This window comes from Mus musculus, chromosome 9 (genome assembly GCF_000001635.26).
Source record: "Mus musculus strain C57BL/6J chromosome 9, GRCm38.p6 C57BL/6J".
NCBI classification, from domain to species: Eukaryota; Metazoa; Chordata; class Mammalia; order Rodentia; family Muridae; genus Mus; species Mus musculus.
In genome coordinates, this window is record NC_000075.6 from 118,046,043 (window position 1) to 118,069,868 (window position 23,826).

Here is a 23,826-nt window from a genome sequence, read left to right on the forward strand (position 1 = left end):
AAAATAACTATGAGAGGCTACTTATAAAGAAAAGGAACACCTTTTGTTAACAGTTTTAGTTAGAAGTTATAAGCCTTAAGACTGGTGCCCCAACTTTCAGCCTCTAGCTAGAGTAAATGGGTGGCCCGCCATGGCAGGTCATTCAGGAGTAAACTGTTCCCAACAGATTTAGGAAAAGAGGTAGCAGATGCTTCCAGTGACCTGAGGGCCTCCCACAGTGCCCCAGCTCGGAAAGTTACACAACATCTATACTACCACTTTGGGGACTATAACAGTTGTGAGTATTCTTAATAAGTGTTGTGTCTGAGCTGTGTTTTGGTTTTATAGAATTAAGGCCCGCATTGACCCCCCTCTTCATTATCTAGGGTCACCTTACTTGCTCTCTAGTTACATCTTTATCTCCTGTGACTCCTTTTTCAGCTCCTCTCGCCCCACACTTTTCCATGTCTGTAAAGTTGTTCATGTGCTAGAAGTTAGCAGAGTAAAGGCTTAAGTGTGGTAGTCAGCGTGCTGTCTTCATTTGCAAGAGTGAACTGACGTCATTTGGTACCTTCTTTGAAAACCATCCCTCTGGCTCCATAGCATTTTGTATTTTTTTTTCAGATATGTTATTTACCTGTACAGTATAATGATTTGTTTTTCCTGTACACCTGTCTCTCACACTGAGTTATGAAGGTTTTATTTTGTATTTTTGCTTAGGATATAATTAATGCTAAAAATGAATATGAAAATCACAATTGAATTATTTAAAACTGTTTAAAACAAAAATGCAAAAGCATAGGTCTTTAAAATTATTTCTTGCCTTTGTAGAGCAGTTTATTAGTATTTAGTTTTAGATCATTTTAGAAGATACTCTATTCAATAAGTTCCATCCATTTGAGGAATTATTTAAATCAGATGATGAATAGTCTGGGCACTGTTTTTACCTCTGCATTGCAGCACTATATATCTTATAGTATATGACTGGTAGGTAGGTAGGTAGATTGTGTTCATTTAGGTAAAATAGTACATGACACTTATTTAGCCAGGGATCCAGCCCAGGACCTGATTCGTGAGTGACAAATGTTCTACTGCAGGGCCATACTCACCGTCTTCTCTCACTCTCATAGAACTTGATAGTAACTGTTTATGGTTCTACGTGTTTGTCTATATTTATTTTCCATTCTTTAGACTATAAAGTGGTTGTTAGCTTTCCCACTAAGTCACACAGAACCTGAAGCTGGATAGCTGTGCTTGTCTAGCAATGGTGCTGTGTTGCCTCTGAAAGAAAATAGTTGTAACATGATTTTCAGTTTTCACGTTGTAAGTATTGTCTTTTCTTCCCCTGCTCACAGACCAAAAATAACCTTCATGCTTTTTCTTCTTCACAGCTGCCATGGACACGCTAGTAGAAGATGACATCTGCATTCTGAATCATGAAAAGGCCCACAGGAGAGAGGCAGTGACTCCACTCTCAGCGTACCCTGGAGATGAGTCTGTTGCTTCCCATTTCGCACTGGTCACTGCTTATGAAGACATCAAAAAGAGGCTGAAGGATTCAGAGAAAGAAAACTCCTTCTTAAAGAAAAGAATCAGGGCTTTGGAAGAAAGGGTGGGTCCCCTCTCATTTGACTTAAAAAATAATTCCAAATATTGAAAATTTTTAAAAAATTTCTAAACAGTCTTCCAAGAATAAGTAAGAATTTCTAAATTCTTCTCCATTAAACTAACTATGCTGCATCAGTCATATCGTGTGTTCAGTGATATTGTAGAATAGGATTTAACAAGTTAAAGATGTTGTATTCCAAAATTTTTCTTTTCCTTTTTTTCAGAATGCCTTCTGGCATTGCTATGTAATGGTTTCTTTCTTCCTTTCTTTTCTTTTTTTTTTTTTCTTTTTGTTTGTTTTATTTTGTTCTGTTTTTGTAGGGTGTACAAGCATCTATTTAAAAGCCTGAAGTCAGCCTTGGGAGCTTCCCACTTTCTGTTTTGAGATAGGAGCTTTCACTGGCTCATAGAGCTTACTAATGAACTAGACTAGGCTGCCTGGCTAGGAAGCCTCAGGGATCCTCCAGTCCCTGTGTCCCTATTACTGGGTTACAAGTACGCATCACCATCCCTGGTTTCTTAGCTGAGGGCTGAACTCAAGCTCTGCAGTGAGCAGGTCACCAATTGGGCTGTCGCCCAGTCCCACTATCTATATGTAACTTGGAATTTTCAAGTCTATACAAAAGCCTAAGATACGAGTAAAGAAAGCCATCAGGGGGAGACCTTCTTAGACATTGCTTCACTGCGTTTAACCAGCCCTTCACCAGGACTAGAATCTTTACTTCTGTATTCATTTTTATTTTTTTAATAAAGTAGGAATAATATTTTGAGCTAATAATGACATGTATTTTTCTATGCTGAGTGTTGCATTTCTGAATGCTATATAAGGTGATTTAAATGCATTCTAAGTCATCAGACTTAATTTTATATGTTGGAATTTTTCTTGGTTGCCCATTTATGGCATTGCAAGATTTTAATTGGTTTATATTTCTTCAATTCAGATTTGTATTTGTATCTTACAAAAACAAGAGCTTCCATAAATGGTAAAAGAAATGAGGTCTTAGCAATCAAAGAAAGGAATTTTCCTATATTTAAAAACTTGAGGATGGGGGTTGGTAGAATTTAATTTGTTTGTTGTGTTGTAAAAACAAGAGAAGTCATTTATTAATATTTCTTACTAATTCTGTCTTATAACTAAGTATATTTGTCATATATTAAGATAAATTACTAAAGGTAACTTTACAACTAGTTGTTATGCTTTTAAAATTAAATAGAAACATGGAATTTAGTACATAAGCTAACATACAAAATCTGTACATTGTGACCATCAATCCTATTAATTTCAGTTTTTGGAATAATGTAAGATTTAATGAAGTGACATGTCTATTCCTTAAGAAGTCTGGTTTAATAGTTTTCTAATTATAGAAATTTAGATACTGTAGACTTGGAAAATACCCAGACACATGAGAAGACAATAATACTGTATTATAGTGTGATGATTAAGTTTATTACAAAGCAGACAGGATTACTGGCGAGCAACAGAGAAAGTATTTGCCCTTTTTCTATACTATTTGTCTTCTTAATAAAAATTGTGCGTCAATGAAATAATCATTTATACCTAAAGGTAGCTTTATCCTTGTGTTGTAGTGATTAGAATAAGACGAGCCTTCTGAAGATAGACTTACTTGGTCTACACAGTACCCACTAAAGATTTATCCCCTAATTTCATACTGTTATTAGCTTGTTGGAGCTCGAGCAGATGAAGAAACAAGTTCTGTGGGCCGAGAACAAGTGAATAAGGCCTATCATGCATATCGTGAGGTTTGCATTGATAGAGACAATCTGAAGAACCAATTGGAAAAGATAGTAAGTTGATTTGAAAATCATACTTTGTATTTTAATTGTTTTGTCTAGCAAGAGGCTTAGAATTAAAATAATTGGTTAAACAATTTTAATTAAAATATTTGTGTTCATGGTATATGGAAATTTTTAATAATTATATTTTCTACTAATATACACAATACTTAGAATTTAAGGATTTAAACACTTTAGCATGTTAAGGACTTAAAGCCATCTCAGAATCACTAACTTACTTTGAAAAAGTCACGACAAGGTTGTTGCTTACTCTTTGGGGTTTTTGTTTTGTTTTGCTTTTAACAGAGTGAGCAGTGATGTCCTAAGAAACAAAAAGAATTAGGGTTCACTTTTCCATCTTGCTTTTAAAAGTTAGAATGAGGTTTATTCAGTATTAACCTAAATATTAAGATATAAGACAAACAAATAGAGATGTTATTGACTGTTATTTGGCATTTTCCCTACTTAACTAGAATAAAGACAACTCTGAATCTTTGAAAATGTTGAATGAGCAGCTACAGTCTAAAGAAGTAGAACTTCTGCAGCTAAGAACAGAGGTGGAGACTCAGCAGGGTACGCCGCTTCCTTGTTTATGGATATTCTAATTGAATTGATCCATCTCTCCATTGTGTGGCACTCATATGAGTGCCCTGTGGTGTCTGTATGATAGAGCCTTCATTTTTACCTCTCTTCTATTTTTCATACACTGTCCTGTTAGCTTTTCTTTAGCTGAAAATTGTACTTTTCCTATAGAAGATGTGATGTTTTTATTCATGGATAGTATGTGATGAATTAGAGGTGAGCCATAAACCTCATTCACCCATGCTAACCTCACCCATGCCAACCTCATCCATGCCAACCTCATCCATGCCAACCTCATCCATGCCAACCTCACCCATGCTAACCTCACCCATGCTAACCTCATCCATGCCAACCTCATCCATGCCAACCTCATCCATGCCAACCTCACCCATGCTAACCTCACCCATGCTAACCTCATCCATGCCAACCTCATCCATGCTAACCTCACCCATGCCAACCTCATCCATGCTAACCTCACCCATGCCAACCTCATCCATGCTAACCTCACCCATGCCAACCTCACCCATGCTAACCTCACCCATGCCAACCTCATCCATGCTAACCTCATCCATGCCAACCTCATCCATGCTAACCTCATCCATGCTAACCTCATCCATGCTAACCTCATCCATGCTAACCTCACCCATGCCAACCTCACCCATGCCAACCTCATCCATGCTAACCTCATCCATGCTAACCTCATCCATGCTAACCTCACCCATGCCAACATCATCCATGCCAGTCTCATCCATGCTAACCTCATCCATGCCAACCTCATCCATGCTAACCTCTCGCCCACTGGTGTCTCCTGACTTATCCTGCTAAGCTCATTGCCCATGGTTGAACAGAGTGTTATGGAGTAGCTTCAACAAGACTCTTAATTTTTTGTTTTTTCCTGAGAGTTGATAATGCACAGATGAGCTGCTGAGAAGGAAGGGTCTTCTGGGAGTGAGAGATAACAGTCCTGTTCCCATCAGCAGTCTTACTCATTGAGCAAAAGAATCAACTGCTGAGAAGCCTCTGATAGAAAATGAATTTGAGCGCTTTCCAGGGAAATGGTTGGCCTTTTGGAGATGGAGAGATGAAGGAGTAAGTCAGAGATACTGTAGGATCCAGCTGTAGTAAGTTCCCATAGTCAGGTGTTTCTGAGTACAATTATGAGTATGATTGTTTTGACATGATCTAGACTTGTCAGTCTAATTCAAACTTTGATGGAGTAGGTGACACTGAGCCCTAGGATTCATGCGTGTTTAGTACTAGTTACTGACATTTTTACTAGTGTCACCTAGGAACTGTAATTGCTATACAAAAACAAAGTTAATATTTTGTGGTCGGTCTCCTTTTCTAGTGATGAGGAATTTAAACCCACCCTCATCCAGCTGGGAGGTGGAGAAGCTAAGCTGTGACTTGAAGATCCATGGTTTGGAGCAAGAGCTGGGACTACTGAGGAAGGAGTGCAGTGACCTCAGGACAGAGCTGCAGAAGGCCAGACAGACGGTACTCAAACATTGTTAAGAAACGGAGGACATCTGTGTGCTTTGTGCATCTCACATAGGTTTTGTAACTAAGTACTAAATCATAGGTCTATAATTAATTATAACCATAGAATAATCTCATTTCCTGAGAAATTTATGTTTATGTGAAATTGTTGCTGCTAACATCTCATGCAGTTTGTACATTCACTTTTACCCCAGAATATAGCTTTAATATTTGATTTAAAATGTATATTGGGTTGTGTCTTAATTACTTTTCTGTTGTGACAAAACACCATGACCAAGGCCATTTTTTAAAAGAAACTCACGGTTCTACAAGGTTTGAGTCCATGGTCTTTATGTTGGGGATGGCAGGCAGGTAGGCATGGTGATGGCGCAGTAGCCGAAAGCTTGTGTTTGATTCACAAGTACAAGGTAGGAAGAAAAAGAAAGCTACCTAGGAATGCATGAGCTTGTTAAGATTTCAAAGCCCACTCCATTGACACACCTCCTCCAACAAGGCCACACCTCCCAGTCCTTCCCGCATGGTTCTACCAACTGCAGACCAAGTGTTCAAATAATGAGCCTGTGGGGACCATTCCTGTTCAAACAACCTCAGGTTTGTTGGTTTTTTTTCAAACTTCCTTTTCTTCCAGTTCCTTTTGTATTGAATGTGTCTGAAAAATTTAAAGAGAACTTAGTTTTAACCTTAACCTGTATTTAACAATTTAGTTAGCTTGAACACCTGAGACAACATGGTAGAATTCTTGAAAAACAATAATCTTACCACTAACAAAGGAAGCTTGACTTACAAAGCCTGTTTCTTTTCAGATGATTGATAGTTTTAGCCAGCTTGAGAATAAATTAAGAAAATCAACAACAAAAACATCTGCCAAGTCAGCTGCTGTAGTATGCCTCTTGGTTCTTCTCTGGGAGTCTGTTTACTACTACTGTACGGGGGGGGGGGGGGGGGTAGGGAGGAGTCAAGTCTGTAAGTGAAACTGGACTATGAGAATAGAGCAAAAATACTTTACATTTGTGTATTTTAAACTAATTATAGCTGGTTAGTCTTCAGCTCAACCGTCTGTCAATCAAAGCCTTGCATACTGTGCACAACTTCTGACCATGTTCCTTTGGAGGTCACCATCTAAAAGGGGGGCTGCTTGCCATCCTTAGTGTACCCATATCCCAGTGGCCTTAAATGCTGCTTACTCAGTGATGACGAGCTGAGAATGAGCTTCATGGAAGACTATAGCAGTCTGCGTCCATCTGTCTGAGTCACCTGAACTGGAACTGTTTTGGAAACCGGTATTGGAAACTCGGGATCTGATAAAAGACAGCACCACGAAAATTGCTCTCTGGTTGGGTTAAAGCCCAAGGGTTTGTTTGCTTGTTTGTTTGCTTGTTTGCTTGTTTGTTTCTTCTTTACTTGACTGCAGAACTTTACTGCCCTACCTTTAAGCGTGAAGTTGGCCACACACCACTTCTTCAGACTTCCAGTATTCTCTTCCATACACCCAGTTACAACAAGTAACTGTAGCCACTAACAAGTCCCTTCTAGAATAGCTGCTTGCACAAAAAGATTTGCACTGTGAAGCTCTGAGTAGCTGTCAGTATTTACACTTTTCTTGAAATAATCGATAGCTTTATGCATGAAGTATGTTTGTATTTATGCATAGAATATTTCACTGTAGAGTAAGAAACAGTACCATGTGATTATTGGAATCTATCTTATTGTGATTTTATTAAATAGAGAAAATAGGAATATTATGTTTATCTTTGAGGAAATTCCTTTCTAATGGCACTGAGTACCTCTCTTTTCATAAACATTAAGTTAGGGATTGTATAAAGATGTTAGCATAGTACCTGGACAGAGTATATTCAATGTACACATTAAAACACACCAACAAATTTCTTAGGGGAGTAGATGTGTCTGTTGGGAGATGGAGGATTAAGTTGTGGTTATTACTTCCTCTGCTCCACTAGGTGGTGCTAGGGGATAAATAAATATGGCTTAAGTTTGCATCTATCATTCCCTAGCAGTTCATAGAAACAGGTTATTGGAAATATGGGAAATGTTTTAACGTTTCATCAGTTTAAACAGTAATGACATTAATTCCAAGAAGCAGGAAGTCTTTAAGAGTTTTATGTGAGATAAAGGGAGGAATGTTGAAGGGTGAGAACAACTGAGTGGGTCTGTTTCATAGTGTGTATTATTGACAGCAGGAGGTTGGGAAGTGGAAAAGCCCACAACTGGGATCAAGAAACAAACTAAGAATAGTTGAAGTAAGATTTTTTTCAAGGTTTCCAACTTAAAACCATGATGTTTTATGTACTTTTGAATCTGGCTAGAATCTTCTTGGATATGGGAAGATAAGAATGAGCCAATGAGAGAAATCTATGTTCACATTAACAACTTACCTATCTATTCTAGCCACATTTTAACATGCTAAGACATGTGACACATCCTTTAAGTGTGTAACAACATCCCTTGTAGTCATACTAATAACATTCTGGTTTTGATTACTAGCAAACTTGTCTAAACTTTCTAGTGTTTGTAAGTAAGGTCAGCATTTCAGAGACCTTTCTGCTCGGGCTTTTCCAATTTTATATCCTAGCCATTTACATTCAGGACAGTTGATCCTGAGAGTTCAAAGTCAGCCAAAGTGGTGTAAGAAAAAACAGTGGTTCAAAATAACTAGCCCATGTGGAGTCCTAGTGTTTTGCAGTATACTAAAGGTACTAGGAAAGCTGTATTGCAGGGACCCGAGAAACCCGAAATGAAGTCTTGAGAGTGTGGCCTTCAGAACAGTGCAGCCTACTTATTTGCCATAAGGAATCTTTGCATGTTAAGGGACAGTCCTTTTGAGGACTTGTATTGTTGATGATTTACATTCAACTTTTCTGAACTATCAGTAGGTGTAAAATATTTCCTTATTCTACAAGAAGTATGTCTATACTGTTGGCTTTAAAGAACATTTCCAGTAAATGTGTATTTTAAGTATACACCAAGGAACATGGTTTTTAATTAATGATACAAAAAAACTAAAGGCTGTCTGGGGATAATTTTATTTCTTATGGAGACCAGTAAAGAACAGTACCAAGGATGCCTACATCTATGGTAGTTTTTGAGGTAGAGTGTCCCTCCATAGTCCAAGTTGGCCTAAGAACTCACTCTGTAGCCCAGGCTGTCCTGACTTCAGGGCAATCCTCTTCAGTTTCCCAAGTACTGGGATTATGGGAGTGAGCCAAGTTTATAATTTATGTCTTGTAATACTGAATAGTAAAATTTTGTTTTTTCAGCTTATACCAGCAGTTCCTGCTTATAGACTAATTCATTCCTGTGAGATTAATGTTTGTTACAGATTCGTGAATAAGTATGATATAGAAGATCTTGAATATATTAGATTAAAAAGTATCTTTTATAGGTGTTGGGGTTGAGGTTTGGGTTTTTTTTTTTTTTTTTTTTTTTGGTTTCGATTGTTTGACTTGGAGGTGTTTGTTTGTATCACACCCACAATATAAACAACTTAGAAGGGGGTGGGGCTGTACCTTGCAAGGAAGTTTAGGAAGTGTGGTCTTAAGCTGATGACACTGTGCCAAACCCCAACTCAAACTCTGTTATCACTGAAGAAAATGAGAACAAGACCTATGAAAATCAGAAAAGTGCACCATTCATGAGAAATGGTTCTTTGTCTAATGCGGCAGAGCGTCTTCAGATGCTGGTGTGTGTAGCCGACAGAGTGTCCGCCGTTAAGCCGCCAGTGTCCATCTACAGTTGATGAGAATGAAATCAGCCTCAGCAGCTAGCAGTGGTGACGCTGCAGCCCAGCCCCCGCACAGCCCAGCCCAGGGTGCTTTACTTAACATAGCAGTGCACTCTCTTACATTGGAATCAATGGTTTCTGAAAATATAGACCAAAATATTTGCACACACAAGAAATTTCTTTAGGAATGAATTTATGCTGTCATAAATTATGCTTGTTCAATATTTGCTGGTTTTGTGTGCAGAAATTCCCATTTTCCCATAGAATTCATACAGATGTACTTTAAACAGTAATGTGATAGATATATTACCCTTCTTATATTTTCAAAAGTATGTTTTATAGGATTCCAAACCCATGAGACATGTTTTACAGGAAATGAAAGCATGAATACTCAGGTAGCTGGAAGTGAGTTAAACATGACAGGGACAGGTGGCATTAAAACTGAGTCTAAAAGCTAGTCTTATACTTTATACAACTGTAGCTGTATTGTATAAATGGTGAAATATCTGTAGTAAATGAACTGAAAAAAATTGAAATAATTCCTGTTGTTTCCTTTTTAAACACATGACAGGGTCCACCTCAGGAAGACATTCTGCAGGGCAGAGATGTCATCAGGCCGAGCTTGTCGAGAGAAGAGCATGTTCCACACCAGGGTCTTCACCACAGGTCTCCTGAGTTCCTAATTCCACCTTCCTAATATGGTTTAACTTGGGGGGAGGGAGCATTCTGTATGCAACTGTGACCTCGGATAACTGTATATTTATAAAAGTGAGAGAAAAAGGAAAGGAAAGAGAGGGAGGGAGGAAGGGAAGGGAAGGGAAACGGGAAGGGAAACAGAGAAAAGGAAAAGGGAAAAGGAAAGAAAAGAAAAAGAAAGAAAGAGGGAGGGAAGAAGGAAGGAAGGAAGGAAGGAAAATTAAAAAAAATTTCTGAAAAAGCTGAAGAGGTATATTGAAAAAATTTCTGATAAACTTGAAGTTTTAAATGAAAAAAATGATAAATTGAAGACATACATAGAAAATATTCTGATAAAATTGAAGACAAATATAGAAAATTCTGAAAAAAGTAAATAGATATATTGAAAAAAATTTGAATAAAATTGAATTTTTATATGAAAAAAAAGATAAAATTGAAACATAAACAAAATATTCTGATAAAATTGAATACATATATAGAAAAAAATTCCTGGTAAAATCAAAGAAAATATAGAAAAAAATTCTGGAAAATTTGAATAAGGAATATTGGAAAAAATTCTGATAAAATTGAAGTTATATTCAAAAAACAATAAAATTGAAGACAAGGCTGGAGCAATGGCTCAGCTGTTAAGAGCACCAACTACCCTTCCGAAGGTCCTGAGTTCAAATCCCAGCAACCACATGGTGGCTCACAACCATCTGTAATGAGATCTGTGCCCTTTTCTGGGTGTCTGAAGATACAGTGTGCTTAGATATAATAATAAATCTAGAAAAAAAAATTGGACATACATAGAAAATATTCTGATAAAACTGAAGACATATACAGAATAAATTCCTGATAAAATTGAAGACAAATATGGAAAAATCTTCTGGAAAAAATTGAAAAAGGTATATTGAAAATATTTCTGATAAAACTGAAGTTTTATACAAAAAAAAAAGATAAAATTGAAGACATACAGAGAACAAAAGAAAGTAGGATACAGTGGTTTGCAGTCCACATATAGTCTCAAAAACACTTGGATAAAACACCCAATACTCACGGGGTTAGTTGGAGCCCTGCTAAGAATTAGAGAAATAACTTGCCTTTTCATTTCTTTTTTTAAATGGTTTTTAACATTTGTTCACATGCATAGAATCACCAATCATTTTTACACGCTGTAAAGACTAACTCTTTGATGTTAAGGTAACAGCAACCAAAATTATTTTGTTCTCCATAGAGGAAGAGTTTCAGTTAGTAATAATCTTAGGTACTGGAGTGGCAGTATGGACATGTGCCACAGAGCCTGTGTGGTAGGGACAGCTCTGTGTGGAAGGCAGCTTAGTGGAGTCAGTTCTCATCTCCACTCCTAAGTTGGTTCCAGGAATTAAAACTGATGAGTTGCCAGTCTGTGATGTGTTTAAACACATGCCTTAAAACGTGCATGTTGTGCCTGCATGAGTTGATGGGGAGGGGGATGCAGAAGCCCAGAGAAGCCAGGGGAGGGCGTTAGACCCCTACAAGTGGGATTACAAGAACTTGGATGCTAGGAACTGAATCCTTAGTAAGCAGTCTTGAACTACCCAATCATAGCTGTGTTTTAATCTGTAGTTTTAGTGTAGGTGACTCTTGAGCAAAGGACAAAAGGGCAGTTGATGATGTAGTTCAATCTTATCTAATTTTTAAGCAATCTCCATTAAATTGAACTTTTTAATATACTCAGGGTATTGATACTAATACCTTTATCATCATATTCTGTTTGTCTAGCTGTTTTGAGTAACTGGGGTTTGAGTACCCAAGTAGTATCATGAGTATTTTCTTTTTTCTAAGTCAGGCACAGATTCACGATTTTATAGCAATAATAAACCACCTGCAAACTATTACTCATGCCTGTGAGCCTGAGTTAGCATGTGGACAACACTTTCATCTGCTGCTTTATAATGACTGAACCTTTGACAGACATTGAATGCCCAGAATTGTACCATGAAACAGACATTGTAAAAAGCCGATCCAGTGTTTACTGACTCCAAAGTAGAGCTGCTTAAATAATACCAAAGGTTAAGCAAAGATACTTAAAATACTAGGTTTTTCTCCAAAGCAATATAGTTTGCTGTACTGTTTATAACAATGTAGTCTAAGTTGGGTAGAAATACTCTGTTAAAAGAGGTAACGTTTACCTCACATAACTTGACCTATTTGTTTCTAGATGTCTGTTGCTTCTGTAACTAATACTAGATTCAGATAGACAAAACCTGAAACAGCAGGTAGCATATTTGTCTGGTTCTATTTTCATACTACCTAACAGTCTCTGACAGTAGTGGTTGTTCCGACACTGTGAAGTCAGTTACTCTGATACTGACTATTTCAAGCACTACTGTACAAGGAAACACTATGTGCTGAAGATTCCAGTTCATCTCATTGAAAATTAAGAACCTAAAGAAAATCATGAGCCTCAAGGATTTAATGAACAATAAAAGCTTTTAAAATTTGTTATAAACATTTTCAGATCCTTTTAATTGTAAAACTATAAAAGGAATTTTAAAGTTTTGTTTCCTATAATCTGCTTCTCTAGCTGCTGCTTCGTTAGGGAATCATGTGATGCCTCATGCCTTATGCTGTCATGTCACATTGGTTTAGAACCAACAGTATGAGACAGCCCAGTCAGACATAAAGAATGGAATGCAGGAAATCTCAATTTTGTCTTAATGTGGTCTTGGATATCTACTCACCACTTCATTTCACAGTGTCGAAACAATCCAAAGATAAAGACGAAGTCAAAGACCATACGTGAATCAATGCAATTTTATTCTTGATCAGATTAACAAAGGAAAATCATATTTCTTACTAATTATATTAACAGCACTGTGCATTATTGGTTAAAAGCAATCCTTGGTTCTGAGAGAGCCAGTAAAAACCTCACTGATCAGAGGACTATTTATGATGTGTTTAATAGAGTAGTGACTGCCTGAAATGAGAACAGTGTTATCCCTTACATTTTTCACATTCCAAATAAATACTTTTGAGCTTCATTTATATTGTCATAAAAGTATAAATAGAAACCTGTTTAATTCTATTGTGAAGTTGTTGCCCTTTCTCCATAAAAAGGCCCAGTGTAACTTGTTTTTCAAATTCCATTTCAGTGATAATATGCAACATGCATACTGGGAACTGAAGAGGGAGATGTCTAACTTACACCTGGTGACTCAAGTGCAAGCAGAACTACTAAGAAAACTGAAAACCTCAGCTGCAGTCAAGAAAGGCAAGTCACTGCTAGCTGCAAATGCAGACTCCAGCCAGACTGCCTGAAGAGCTGCTGGCTGCCTTATCTCAGTCTCATCTGATGACGCCGATAAGCCATTCTGCAGCAGTGTGCCCGCTCACACCCATGCTCTGCCTTGGCTTCAGTCTGTAGCTGGCCAGCCTCACATGGAAGGTGTTGCTGGTGGTTTTTCTTCAGTACTATTCTTTTCCCCTTGTGGCTTTTCTCAGCCAAGTGTTGCTTATGTAAGGCCATGGTGTTAGGTTTGTGCTAAGGGGCCTTTTACCATAACTATATAGATAGATTTAGTTATATATCTAAAAAGAGCTCCAAAGTTTCATTTCAGTACTATGAAATATACCAAACACCTTGCTTTTTATTTTTAAAACAACTCTGACTCCTTTAGTTCCTGATCTTTTTTATAAACTTTTCTTTTCCTTATAGGACATCTGATTTGAAGGCAGACTCAATCAAAATTTGCCACTGCTTTGGTTGGTTGGTTTGGTTTGGTTTGGTTTGGTTTGGTTTGGTTTGGTTTGGTTTGGTTTGGTTTGGTTTTCTTGAGACAGGAATTTTTAATGTAGCCCTGGCTGTCCTGGAACAATTGATACTCGTTTGCCGCCTCCCTCCCTTCCCCTCACCCCCCCCTTCGCATGTGTGTGTGTGTGTATGTGTGTATAGACCAGGCTGGCCTCAAAACTCAGAGATCTACCTGCCTCTGCCTCCCAAGTGCTGGGATCACCCAGTCAACCATTGCTTTCTTTTCAAAGCCAGTGTTTAACTAACGCTTTTGAGATTTGTGTTAACTAGTAATGGGTACTTTTGCCAGTGCTGTTTTGTTTTGGTTTTTTTAGGAAATAATCTGTCCTTGCACCCAACATGATAGGTTTACATCAGAACCATACAGCATACGTTTAATGTCTTAAATTTTACTTTTCAAAGGAATGTGGTGTGACTTTGAAAGGTGGTCATCATCTAATTTAAAATTGTTACTTGCATCTCTGATTGTCCAAAGGAGAACAAGAAAACTTTTATAACTCTTCTCAGGAGTGTTTATAAGGGATAATGTTTCACTGGGGGGGGGGGGGGGGGGGGTTCATTCAAAGTCTCAACAAACATAGCTCAATTTGTGGTTCACCTTGCTCTCATTTCCCAGTTGCTAAGGTTACTTATGAAGATAGCATAGATGGATGGCAAAAGTAAGACTTCTCTTACAGGGACTCAGCTGTTACCAAGTATGCTGTCAGTGCAGCTACTTACATCATAAAATAGTTTGTTCCAAAGACTAATAAAGGAGAAGAGCTCTCGCCATTCTGTGTTCTTTTTAACTGACTGATAATACAGTCTTTTGGTGCCTTTGCACCATCAGTAACTAGAATGTACTTCCCTGGACAGGGTTAGGCACAGTCACCAGTCCTTACACTCAGTGTCTTAAGTAGACCGGGTTATGGCTCACTTACCCATAACCTATCCATCACTGCTTTCCAGAAGAATTCATTTCTTTCAGTTCTTTTACTCTATCCACCCCCTTCCACCCATCACCCAAAAGTCTCCATTTGTTTCTTTTAAAATGACATGAGTTGGTTGGCCCAGCAGGATGGCTCAGCAGTGGAAGAGCCCCCTCTCCCCCCTGCAAGTTTGAGAGCCTGTTGCACCTGGAGCTCACAGTGGAAGGAAAGAACCAACTCCAGAAACTTGTCCGCTCACCTTCATGCTCATGTGTGTACCTGCATTCTCGCGCGCACACACACACACACACACACACACACACACACACACACACACTATTAGGTTGCATAGAGCCATGCCTTAGATACAGTTTCAATTGTGGCAGGTTGAGAAGAATAAGAGAGGCTGCCTGCCGTAGCAGGATACTGGCTGTGGTGAACATTAACCTCTGAGCAGTCTTTCCTAAGCCACTGTGTGTATGAAATACCTTTCCATTTACTTTTTAAGTTGATCTGCTTGTTGACCAAAGCAGAATTATATTTACTATAAGAAATTGAGCTTACAGTTTCTGTTTCAACTACTTTATCCACAGTGCATGTTAAATTTTCATTTGACTCTTAAGAATCCAAGGTATACTTATAAAAATAAGTTATTTTTGAACCCTCTCCCACTGAGAAATTTCAGTAAGCCAAAGAACGTATTTTAGACCTACTAATTCTTCACAACTTTTTCCCACTAAGTATGGTCTAAAAACTTTGACTAGCCACACTAAAGGCCAAGAACTTTTCTTCTCTTTGCCTTCTTATACCTTTTTACCACACACAGACTCTTCATCAGCAGGAAGACATAGGCAGGAAAGAAGTTTGACATCCATTTTGCAAACAAAGCAATTGGTGAGTGACCTTAGCTCAGGGTCAGCAAATATGTACTCTCTCAGAACTTAGATCTTTTAACGCCCTCCAAATCCATTTCCCAGTGATGATACTAAACTGGAAATGCTAATTTTAGTGTCAGTTGTAAAGCTGGTATATAATATGTTTACAATCTCAACTTCTAGAAGACTGACACATAGCTGTGCTTTCTTTTTAGCCTGTACCCCAGTAGGATGTGTTGAAGACCTTGGGAGAGACAGCACGAAATTGCACTTGACAAATTTTACTGCAACTTACAAAAGACATCCCTCTTTGTCACCAAATGGCAAAGCTCCTTGTTATGCTCCGTCTTCCCCTTTACCAGGAGATAGAAAGGTTTTCTCAGACAAAGCAGTTCTTCAGTCATGGACAGATAACGAGAGATTGGTTCCTAATGACGGTGCAGACTTTCCAGAGCACAGCTCCTATGGGAGAAATTCTCTGGAAGATAATTCCTGGGTATTCCCAAGCCCTCCTAAATCAAGTGAGACAGCATTTGGTGAAAATAAAAGCAAAATCTTACCTTTATCCAACCTGCCGCCACTGCATTACCTGGATCAACAGAATCAGAACTGCCTTTACAAAAGTTAATTTCACTTGTGATTTGATCAGGAAGACACGGACTCAGGGGTTCTCCCAAGAGATTGTTCAAACTGAAAGTGGACTTTGATTGATGGCTTGTGCAGTTCTCCAGTATGTACATTTGTACATTCTGTATAACATTATATATGTAATTGATTTTCCAGTATGGGAACCTCCAGTTGTACCTTTGATAACAATTATACATTTTTGCTTCTTGGATAGAGTGGAAATGAAAATTTTAGGCATGGTTTTATAAAGTATGTGACCTGCCTAAATATCCAATCATTAAATAAAAAGCAGCCTTTAGTATAAAAGAAAAAACATGTCTGCTGGTTTAGATTGTATCAAGAAGCAAGTAAGAGTAGGTTGAGCTTCTGTAAATTCCTGATACATAAAGATTTGAAATATAATGGAATAAAAGTAGGTTATGACATCTCTATGCTATTGTTTCAAGTTTTAAGATTTAAAATCATTTTTAAGTAAAATGTTTGTATATACAAATTTAAAGTGCAATTTGAATTCTAAGACTTGAATTAATGACTATTGAAGCCAACTTTTTCCCAGTATATTTAAATCCTAAATAGTTAAAAATGATGTGGTATGTGAATAAACTATTATAACCTTATACAATGTCCAGTTAAAAGAAGAAAGAGCATCTCACAGGGCAGTCTCTTCAGTGATGTGTAGTGAACCTCCCGTGTGGTCATTTTCAGCAGGACAGCTATTTGTTTTACACAGAGCAGCTTACACACTGTTAGATATGACATTTGAGAAAGTAAATGCTAATTAGCTGCATCTAGAACTAAATCTTGTGCTGTACAATTGTGAAATATCCCAACTCATTCTAAGTGCCCAATCACTTGTAAATAAGTAAAGAAATAACAAAGATGGCTTCATGTGGAAATTCATCTAAATTTTTTCAAGGTGGAAGCATTAAGAGTATTAGTAATCATGTATTACCTGTTTGATGTAAGAAGACTTTATCCTTTTCTAAGTGCCATTTCATGTATCTTGAATTCAGAGGATCTCTGACCTTGTATCACTGAATAGAATGCATAGCCAGGCACTGTTCACTGTTGAGTTATCTCAGTCACTTACTCATGCCTGTCCGTGATTAATGGAATTGATGTCAGATACTGGAATGTGTTCTGACCAATGAACACAGCTGACTCGAGGGAGTACAGGCTCCTGCCAAGTAATACAACAAGACCCAATATGCATAAAACAAATACACAAGCCCAGGCTCTAGCTGAAGGCACTAACTGACTGTGTAATAAGAAAGCAAACGCAGTTCTCGTGTGACTGCGGAGGCTGTCCATCATCTTAGGACTGATGTAGCTTAATGGTTTGCTTTTTTTCAAACCAAGATGAGAAGTTTTCTTTTGTAAAGAGAGTCTTATAATGTTTTTGAACAATGCCAAGAAATTGTTTTAATTAAAATTATTTTTGTTTTTAAAATGGAATTGGATGTGAAATACTGTCCTTGCCTATGTATATTTCCAAAGTCTGGTATTAATTTTATTTCTCCAACATACTCTGAATGGAGGGAATCCCCTCTAACTAGTAGTAACCGTTATCAAAAAGGATTGCTAGAACAGTCTGATGGGTGTTAACAGTCAAAGTGTTAAAAGCTTGTGTAAGACTCCTTAGCTAGAAAAGAGAAACCCTAAAATATTCTTACCTGGTCAGAAAATGTTTAAATATATACTTAGTCAATGGTAACAGCTGTATTTTGTGATTCATTAAAATTGACAGTCCCGTTGGTCCTTTTCATACTAGCTGACAACCCCAACAAGCTTCCCTAAATCTAATTAAGCTCACCTGTAACTCATTAATATTAGGACACAACCGACAGTAGCCACATGCTCCTTCCTCTTGGTCCTTTATTGTATTGAGCCAACGCCAAAATAGAACTGCCCCATGAACCTGTAAAAACCGGGGATCCAAAGACACATCTGCAGCAGGTACACTAGTCAGGCAAGCGGTGAATGGGAACACAGTTTATCTAGTACCTACTGGTTTCGAGACACACAACAGAAATCTTGTTACTATGTCACTGGCTTCTTGTAGTAACTGTACCTTTTCTTTGAGTCACTGAAAACAACTGTAGCCCTGTCCAATAGAAATGTGCCAGTGCCAACAAGGCCAGCGCAGAGATAATGGGCTGCTTGGCCTTTCCCCGTGCTGCAGTATCTTCCTGAGTTTGCTCTGCTTGGCCTCCAGTCACCTTCTGTTGATCTGTGCTTTGGGAGAATGGGTTCTTTGAGTTTCAAACAAAAGTAAAGTAGTTCTTTGGTGAGTACACTGTGAAGCTTGAACATGCATTCATTGACTAGGTTCATTTCATTTGAATGAGAAATTTTTTTCATAGGATTGGAGCCAAAGTTAAATCTTGCCTTCCTGGTTTTTTTAAAATAGTTTTTAATATAAAAAGCTCAGACTAGGGTAACACACTAAAAGAGAAACTTACCACAGTTCCTCCCAAACCCCCAATATCACAAAACAGAAGTTCACACTAACAATGCCAACTTCTTAAAATCCAAGATTATACAGTATTTTCAGTAGCCAAGTTCAAAAGATCAAGAAACAATGCAGAAACTTTTCTGTCAAAGGTTTCAGTAAAATAATTCACCAAATCTCATCTGTTTTCACATAAGCCTCTGATGGCAGTGCTGGCTAAGTTATCGCCGTAAGAGACTGCTGGCCACAGTGGCTGGCACACTAAGGGGTAGAGTGAAGAAGGCTCTGGTTCACTGCTGCCGTTAGCAGTGTTGAAGGCGCTCCATTCCTCCTTTGCTTTAGTCCTTTCTTCCCACACTAGCCATCAGCCTGCACCATCAGAAGGAAATGTACACATGAAACTCTATGACAGTTAGCACTGTGATTGCAGTCAGAGTTACAGTACTTGGGGTAAGACCAGGAGAACAATATATTTTTTTTCCCCTATTTCATATTTAATAAATCAGAACTCTGAAATAAATATTTGTATTTTATTTTTAAAAACTCAATATTTTCATGATCAGGGTGAGCAAACATTGTTTCAGTCCATCATTTCTGGGTTAAGTGATAACTGGCTTCCGTAAGACGGGACTTCCTGATGAGCGCTTTGCCTACATGTTTGTGGGAAGCTTCTGCAGCCTCTTCTTGGTAGGAACTCCAGTTTTTCTGAATTCTTCCCTTTCCTTGAGATACTCCAGTTTGCATTCTTCATAGAAGGCTGGATCATTATAGCTATAAGAAGTAAATCAATATATTTCAAAATAGATAAAATATAAGCTTTATTACACTTAGCTATTCATGTTTAATCTTGAAAAGCTGACTTTCAACAATAGTCACCAAGACACAATAAACATTAAATTTTGTAATCGTCTTATCACAGAATGGAACGATGAGTGATGCTACATTCTAGGAGCGAGGGAGGGGAGTTGTCAGTGAGAACACAGTTGGGCCACTCCTTGCAGGGCCACAGAACAGAGCTGGTGAGGGAAGCGAGACGCGTGTGTCACTGCAAGTGGACTGAAGCTCACAGAGTAGATTGTGTATGTAGCAAGAAGAGCCCAAGAGCACTTGAGGGCACAGCACTGACGTCACACTACGACAGTCTATCCTGAGAGCAACAGGACAAGACTGACTAGAAGTAAAGGGGTCTTGAATGATGGCAGTGTGTGCCAGGTAGGCTAAAAGGGAACAGCACAGGTTTTAAAGTTGGATCTCTAATAATAGTATTGAAGCAAGAAATGACAGGCACCTAAGCTAGCCCAAGGAGGAGATGTGGAGATGCAGAAAGGAAAGGCTGATTTGGTAACGAACCAGAGTGAGTTAGGAGACAGATGACTCTAGATTATAGAAAACTAATTCAAGCCACATGGCATGGACTGAGCAAAAACATTCCCTTTTAAGACATGAGTAAGACATGAAGAAAAGCAGAGAAACAGGATCTGTAATGATTTAATCCAGAGGTATAAGCTACACTTAGATTTAAGATTCTTAACAGAACCCAAAGAAACCAACTTTAAGCAACAGCTTAAGGGACACAGGGTTGAGGAGTGGAGAAATGTGTGGCCGACTAGACAGCATTGCCAGGGGAATGATGGAGCTACAATTATCCGAAGGTTGAATGAAAAGGGGCTGCTTCTTGGGTGTGGCCATCAGCAAGCACACTACGATAGAATCCGAAATGGGTCACAATGTAGTGAGGAATGAAGATGAGAGGCAGACACTGTCTCAACATGTTCCTCAAAGAGAGCGGCGGCCACATGCGTGCTGTGGCTTGCCATAGTAATTAACAAAGAACACTTTCTGGGACTTAAAGAAAAAATTCATAACTTTCCATCATTCTTCAGCTAGTGTCAAATCTACCTTTGTTTGGTTGCTTTTCTCTCTTCAGCAATAGTCCTCCTTCCCCACAACAAACTAGACCCTGAGGTTCATATTTCTAGGAGTAGGAAAAGAATGTTCAAATAGTGACAATAAATACCAGTCAACTAAGAGTACATCAGAGAGTGTAAGTGCTTACTAAGCACCTACTGTGCATCAAGTACCCTGGTCAATGTGCTTACACAGTACATCACAGCCGCGCCTAGAAGGCTATCCCTTCTCAGTAGAGGATAGTCAAGGTTGCAATGCTAGCTAAGTTCTCCCTGAGCCAGTTGAGCCTAGGCTGCCCTCTCTGTAGACTCTTCCTGCCACTCTGTTCTAGGGCTGCCCCACCTAGAAAACATTTATGTGCAACCAAAACATGCTATTTTAATTACTAATTAGATGTAATAAATGATACCTATAACCATCAGAGTAGAAGCCAAAGGCACTTAGAGAAATTCTTCATTAAGTCTGCGTGTGCCTTCAGGACCTACCCACTCAGGCCACATCACTCATACATGTACCGCTCCTCTGACAATGGAGTGCTGCTGTGCGTGTAAGACTTTGTGTCCCAGCTTATGATGCACAGCTCAGGTTTCTTGATAACTTGGTGGCCCATTATCAAACATTCAGTTTCCAGTAAGGCCCAATAGCAGGCCGAGAGCTGTCTCTAAGAGGGAGAATAGCTGTATTCAGATGAGAGTAAAGCCTCGCTCCAAATCCCAAAGTCTCCTCTGTCGTTGACCCAAAGTGGCCTGCCAAAGGCTCCAAACAGCATCCCTATCTGCCACTGGTAACTCAGGTACCATGAAGTCTTCTGGATAATATGGTCCAAGTGGTAAAGCAGCCTTCACAGCAGCCTGGACCTGTTGAAGAGCCTCTCCTTCTCCTGTTCCAGATACCACTCAGAGCTGGCAGCTTTTGTGTCACTTGGTAACATACTCAAGTGAGGAATGTGCTGTCTCTAGAATCCAGTTAGGTCCACTAAACATTGGACGTCCTTCTTCAGGGCGGAGAGGCTCAGGTACATTAACTGATCCTTCACCCTGGAAGGAATATCTCTGTATGTACACCCCACACCGTGGGATTAAATGCTCCACTTAGGTAGAAAGCCCTTACATTTGGTTGGATTTATTTCCCATCTTCTAATACACATATGGTTACCAAAAAGTCCATAGTGGCCGCTACCTCCTGCTCACTTGGTCCAATAAGCATAATGTCATTAATATAGTGCTCCAGTGTGATATTTTATATTACAGACATTATGATCGAGATCCCATCACACTAAGTTATGGCACAAGGCTAGGGTTAATATACTATTGAAGTAGAACTATAGAAGTATACTGCTGGTTTTTGGCAACTGAAAGCAAAGTGCTTCTGATAGCCCTTATGGACAGGTACAGAGAAGACGGCATTGCTCGATCAACAGCTGCATACCATGCACCAGGTGATACAATCTGTTCAAGAAAGCACACTTCGTCTGGTACCACAGCTGCAACAGGAACCACTACTTGTGGCAGTTTGAATGAAAAATGGCCCCCATAGGCTCATACATTTGAATGCTAGATCCCTCCTTGGTAGTACTATTTAGGGAAGGATTAGGAGATAAGATGGAAGCTCTCAGCTACTGCTCCAGTACTATGCATGCCTGCCTGCCTGCCTGCCTGCCTGCCCACTTGTGCCATGTTCCCTGCCATGATGGTCACAAACTCACCTCTGGAACTGTAAATGAGGCCCTTAATTAAATGGTTTCTTATATAAGTTGCTTTGGCCCTGGTGTCTCTTCACAACAATAGAAAAGTAATAACTAAGACTCTACTTGACTAAGTTTTTGCAGACAACTGTCAATTCCCACTACCCATCAGTCTTTGGCATTGGCCACATAGAATTAAAGGGAAATGTGATGAAAACCACCACCCTTGAGCCTTTCTAGTCTTTCATAGTGACACCAATGTCTGCCATTCTTCCAGGAACGTGATGCGCTCTATAGTTCATTACTTTCCCTGGTAGAGGCAGTCTACTGGTTTCCATTTGGCCTTTCCAAACATAACAGCTCTCACTCCACAGTTATGGAACCAATGTAAGAATTCTGACAACTTGTATACATTCTGTGACTGGGGATAACCACAGGATGATTCCTAGTAACCCAGGATCCTACTTGAGTTCCATGTCAGCCAAAACACCAGGAGTCACCCACCTTCCGTTAAGTCCATACTTCAACTGGAGGTCCACAATGCTTCTTGGGGTATCCCAATATCAGTGTCAATTCAGAACCTACATCCAATAGACTCTGGAAAGTCTGATTATTTCCTTTCCCCAGTGAACAGTTACCTTTCTAAAAGGCTGTAGGTCCTTGTGGGAAAGGATGAAAGAAAGACAGACAGACAGACAGACAGTAAAACTCTCAGTTATTTCAAATAATGCTGTTGTGCATGGGATAATGATGTCATGTTAAACATAATTGTGACCTGGTTTTGTTTTCATTTGAAAACTAAAAATTACATAAGGAGATGTGATTATGTGTCAGACTGACAACTTGCGATGGCTAACCTAGGTTGTCAACTCATCCACACCGAGAATCCACTAAAATCCAAACAGCTGGGCACACCTGGGAGCCATGTTTCTTGATTGGATCATTTGAGGTCAGAAGACCCACCCTAAGTCTGGGCCACACCATCTGGCTGCAGCGTCTTTCAATGGACATGGAAGAAGGAAGCCTTGCTTTTTGCCTGCTTGCCCTCACTCTCCCTGGCAAGCCCATCTCTCCTCCTGCCGAGGCTTCCTTCACTGGCAGTTGGAACGGACTTCTCCAGAATCCAACAGCGACCAAAGACCAGCGGAGACAGCCAGCCTCGAGGACTGAGCAACTGCTGGCCTTTCTGTCAGGATAGCCTTTGGTGGGCGAGCTTGACCACAGGCTGTAAGCCATTCTAACCTCCTTTTAATGTAAGTAGATGTGTTCTGTCAGTTCTGTTCCTCTGGAGAATACATATGTAAAACAATGTAACAAATTTCAGATCTGAGCTACAGGGTTGAAAACATTTACCTATCCATCAGATCTCTACCATGGTCAACTAGAAGTCCCCACTCTAACTTTACCAAACTCCAAATCTCTTAACTTTTTTTTTGTTTGTTTTGTTTTGATCAGTGTTTTACTGCTAGACAAAACAACAGCTATTCCAACCCCTACCTCCTCCCAATTGTTCTGTCACTATGGCTACCCAAGTGCTACTCAGGGTGATCTTATAGTACACAAAGCAGTTCCCGAGGAAAATATTCATGTTGTAATTTCTATAATAAATGTATTTCATGACTGGCTCCACACATACCTTTTTCTTCTAACACCTCCTGCCCCCGTACTTTGCACCTCTTGAATCTGTGTAGCCTGGCCT

At 39.1% G+C, this 23,826-nt stretch overlaps 2 protein-coding genes across 11 annotated transcripts in view; one reads left to right on the forward strand and one right to left on the reverse strand.

The window, feature by feature from the left end:
* Nucleotides 1–23,756, forward strand: part of Azi2 (5-azacytidine induced gene 2) — a 29,357-nt gene extending 5,601 nt beyond the window's left edge. For 2 of the 8 annotated variants that reach the window (NM_013727.4, NM_001286508.1), the window contains exons 2-8: nucleotides 1,371–1,591; nucleotides 3,268–3,393; nucleotides 3,855–3,954; nucleotides 5,312–5,460; nucleotides 9,774–9,868; nucleotides 13,015–13,133; nucleotides 15,672–19,055. In NM_013727.4, the coding sequence (NP_038755.1) occupies nucleotides 1,376–1,591; nucleotides 3,268–3,393; nucleotides 3,855–3,954; nucleotides 5,312–5,460; nucleotides 9,774–9,868; nucleotides 13,015–13,133; nucleotides 15,672–16,084 (1,218 nt within the window). In that variant the 5' untranslated portion in view covers nucleotides 1,371–1,375 and the 3' untranslated portion in view covers nucleotides 16,085–19,055. Of the gene's footprint in view, nucleotides 1–1,370; nucleotides 1,592–3,267; nucleotides 3,394–3,854; nucleotides 3,955–5,311; nucleotides 5,461–9,773; nucleotides 9,869–13,014; nucleotides 14,443–15,407; nucleotides 19,056–22,988 lie in introns of those variants that run through there. The other 6 variants (XM_011242976.3, XM_006512148.3, XM_006512147.4 and 3 more) reach the window with 6 other exon arrangements.
* The window catches only part of Cmc1 (COX assembly mitochondrial protein 1), an 86,214-nt gene continuing 80,328 nt past the window's right edge, over nucleotides 17,941–23,826 (reverse strand). For 2 of the 3 annotated variants that reach the window (XM_030244530.1, XM_011242996.3), the window contains one exon: nucleotides 17,941–19,306. In XM_030244530.1, the coding sequence (XP_030100390.1) occupies nucleotides 19,186–19,306 (121 nt within the window). In that variant the 3' untranslated portion in view covers nucleotides 17,941–19,185. The remainder of the gene's footprint in view (nucleotides 19,307–23,826) is intronic. The other variant, NM_026442.3, reaches the window with a different exon arrangement.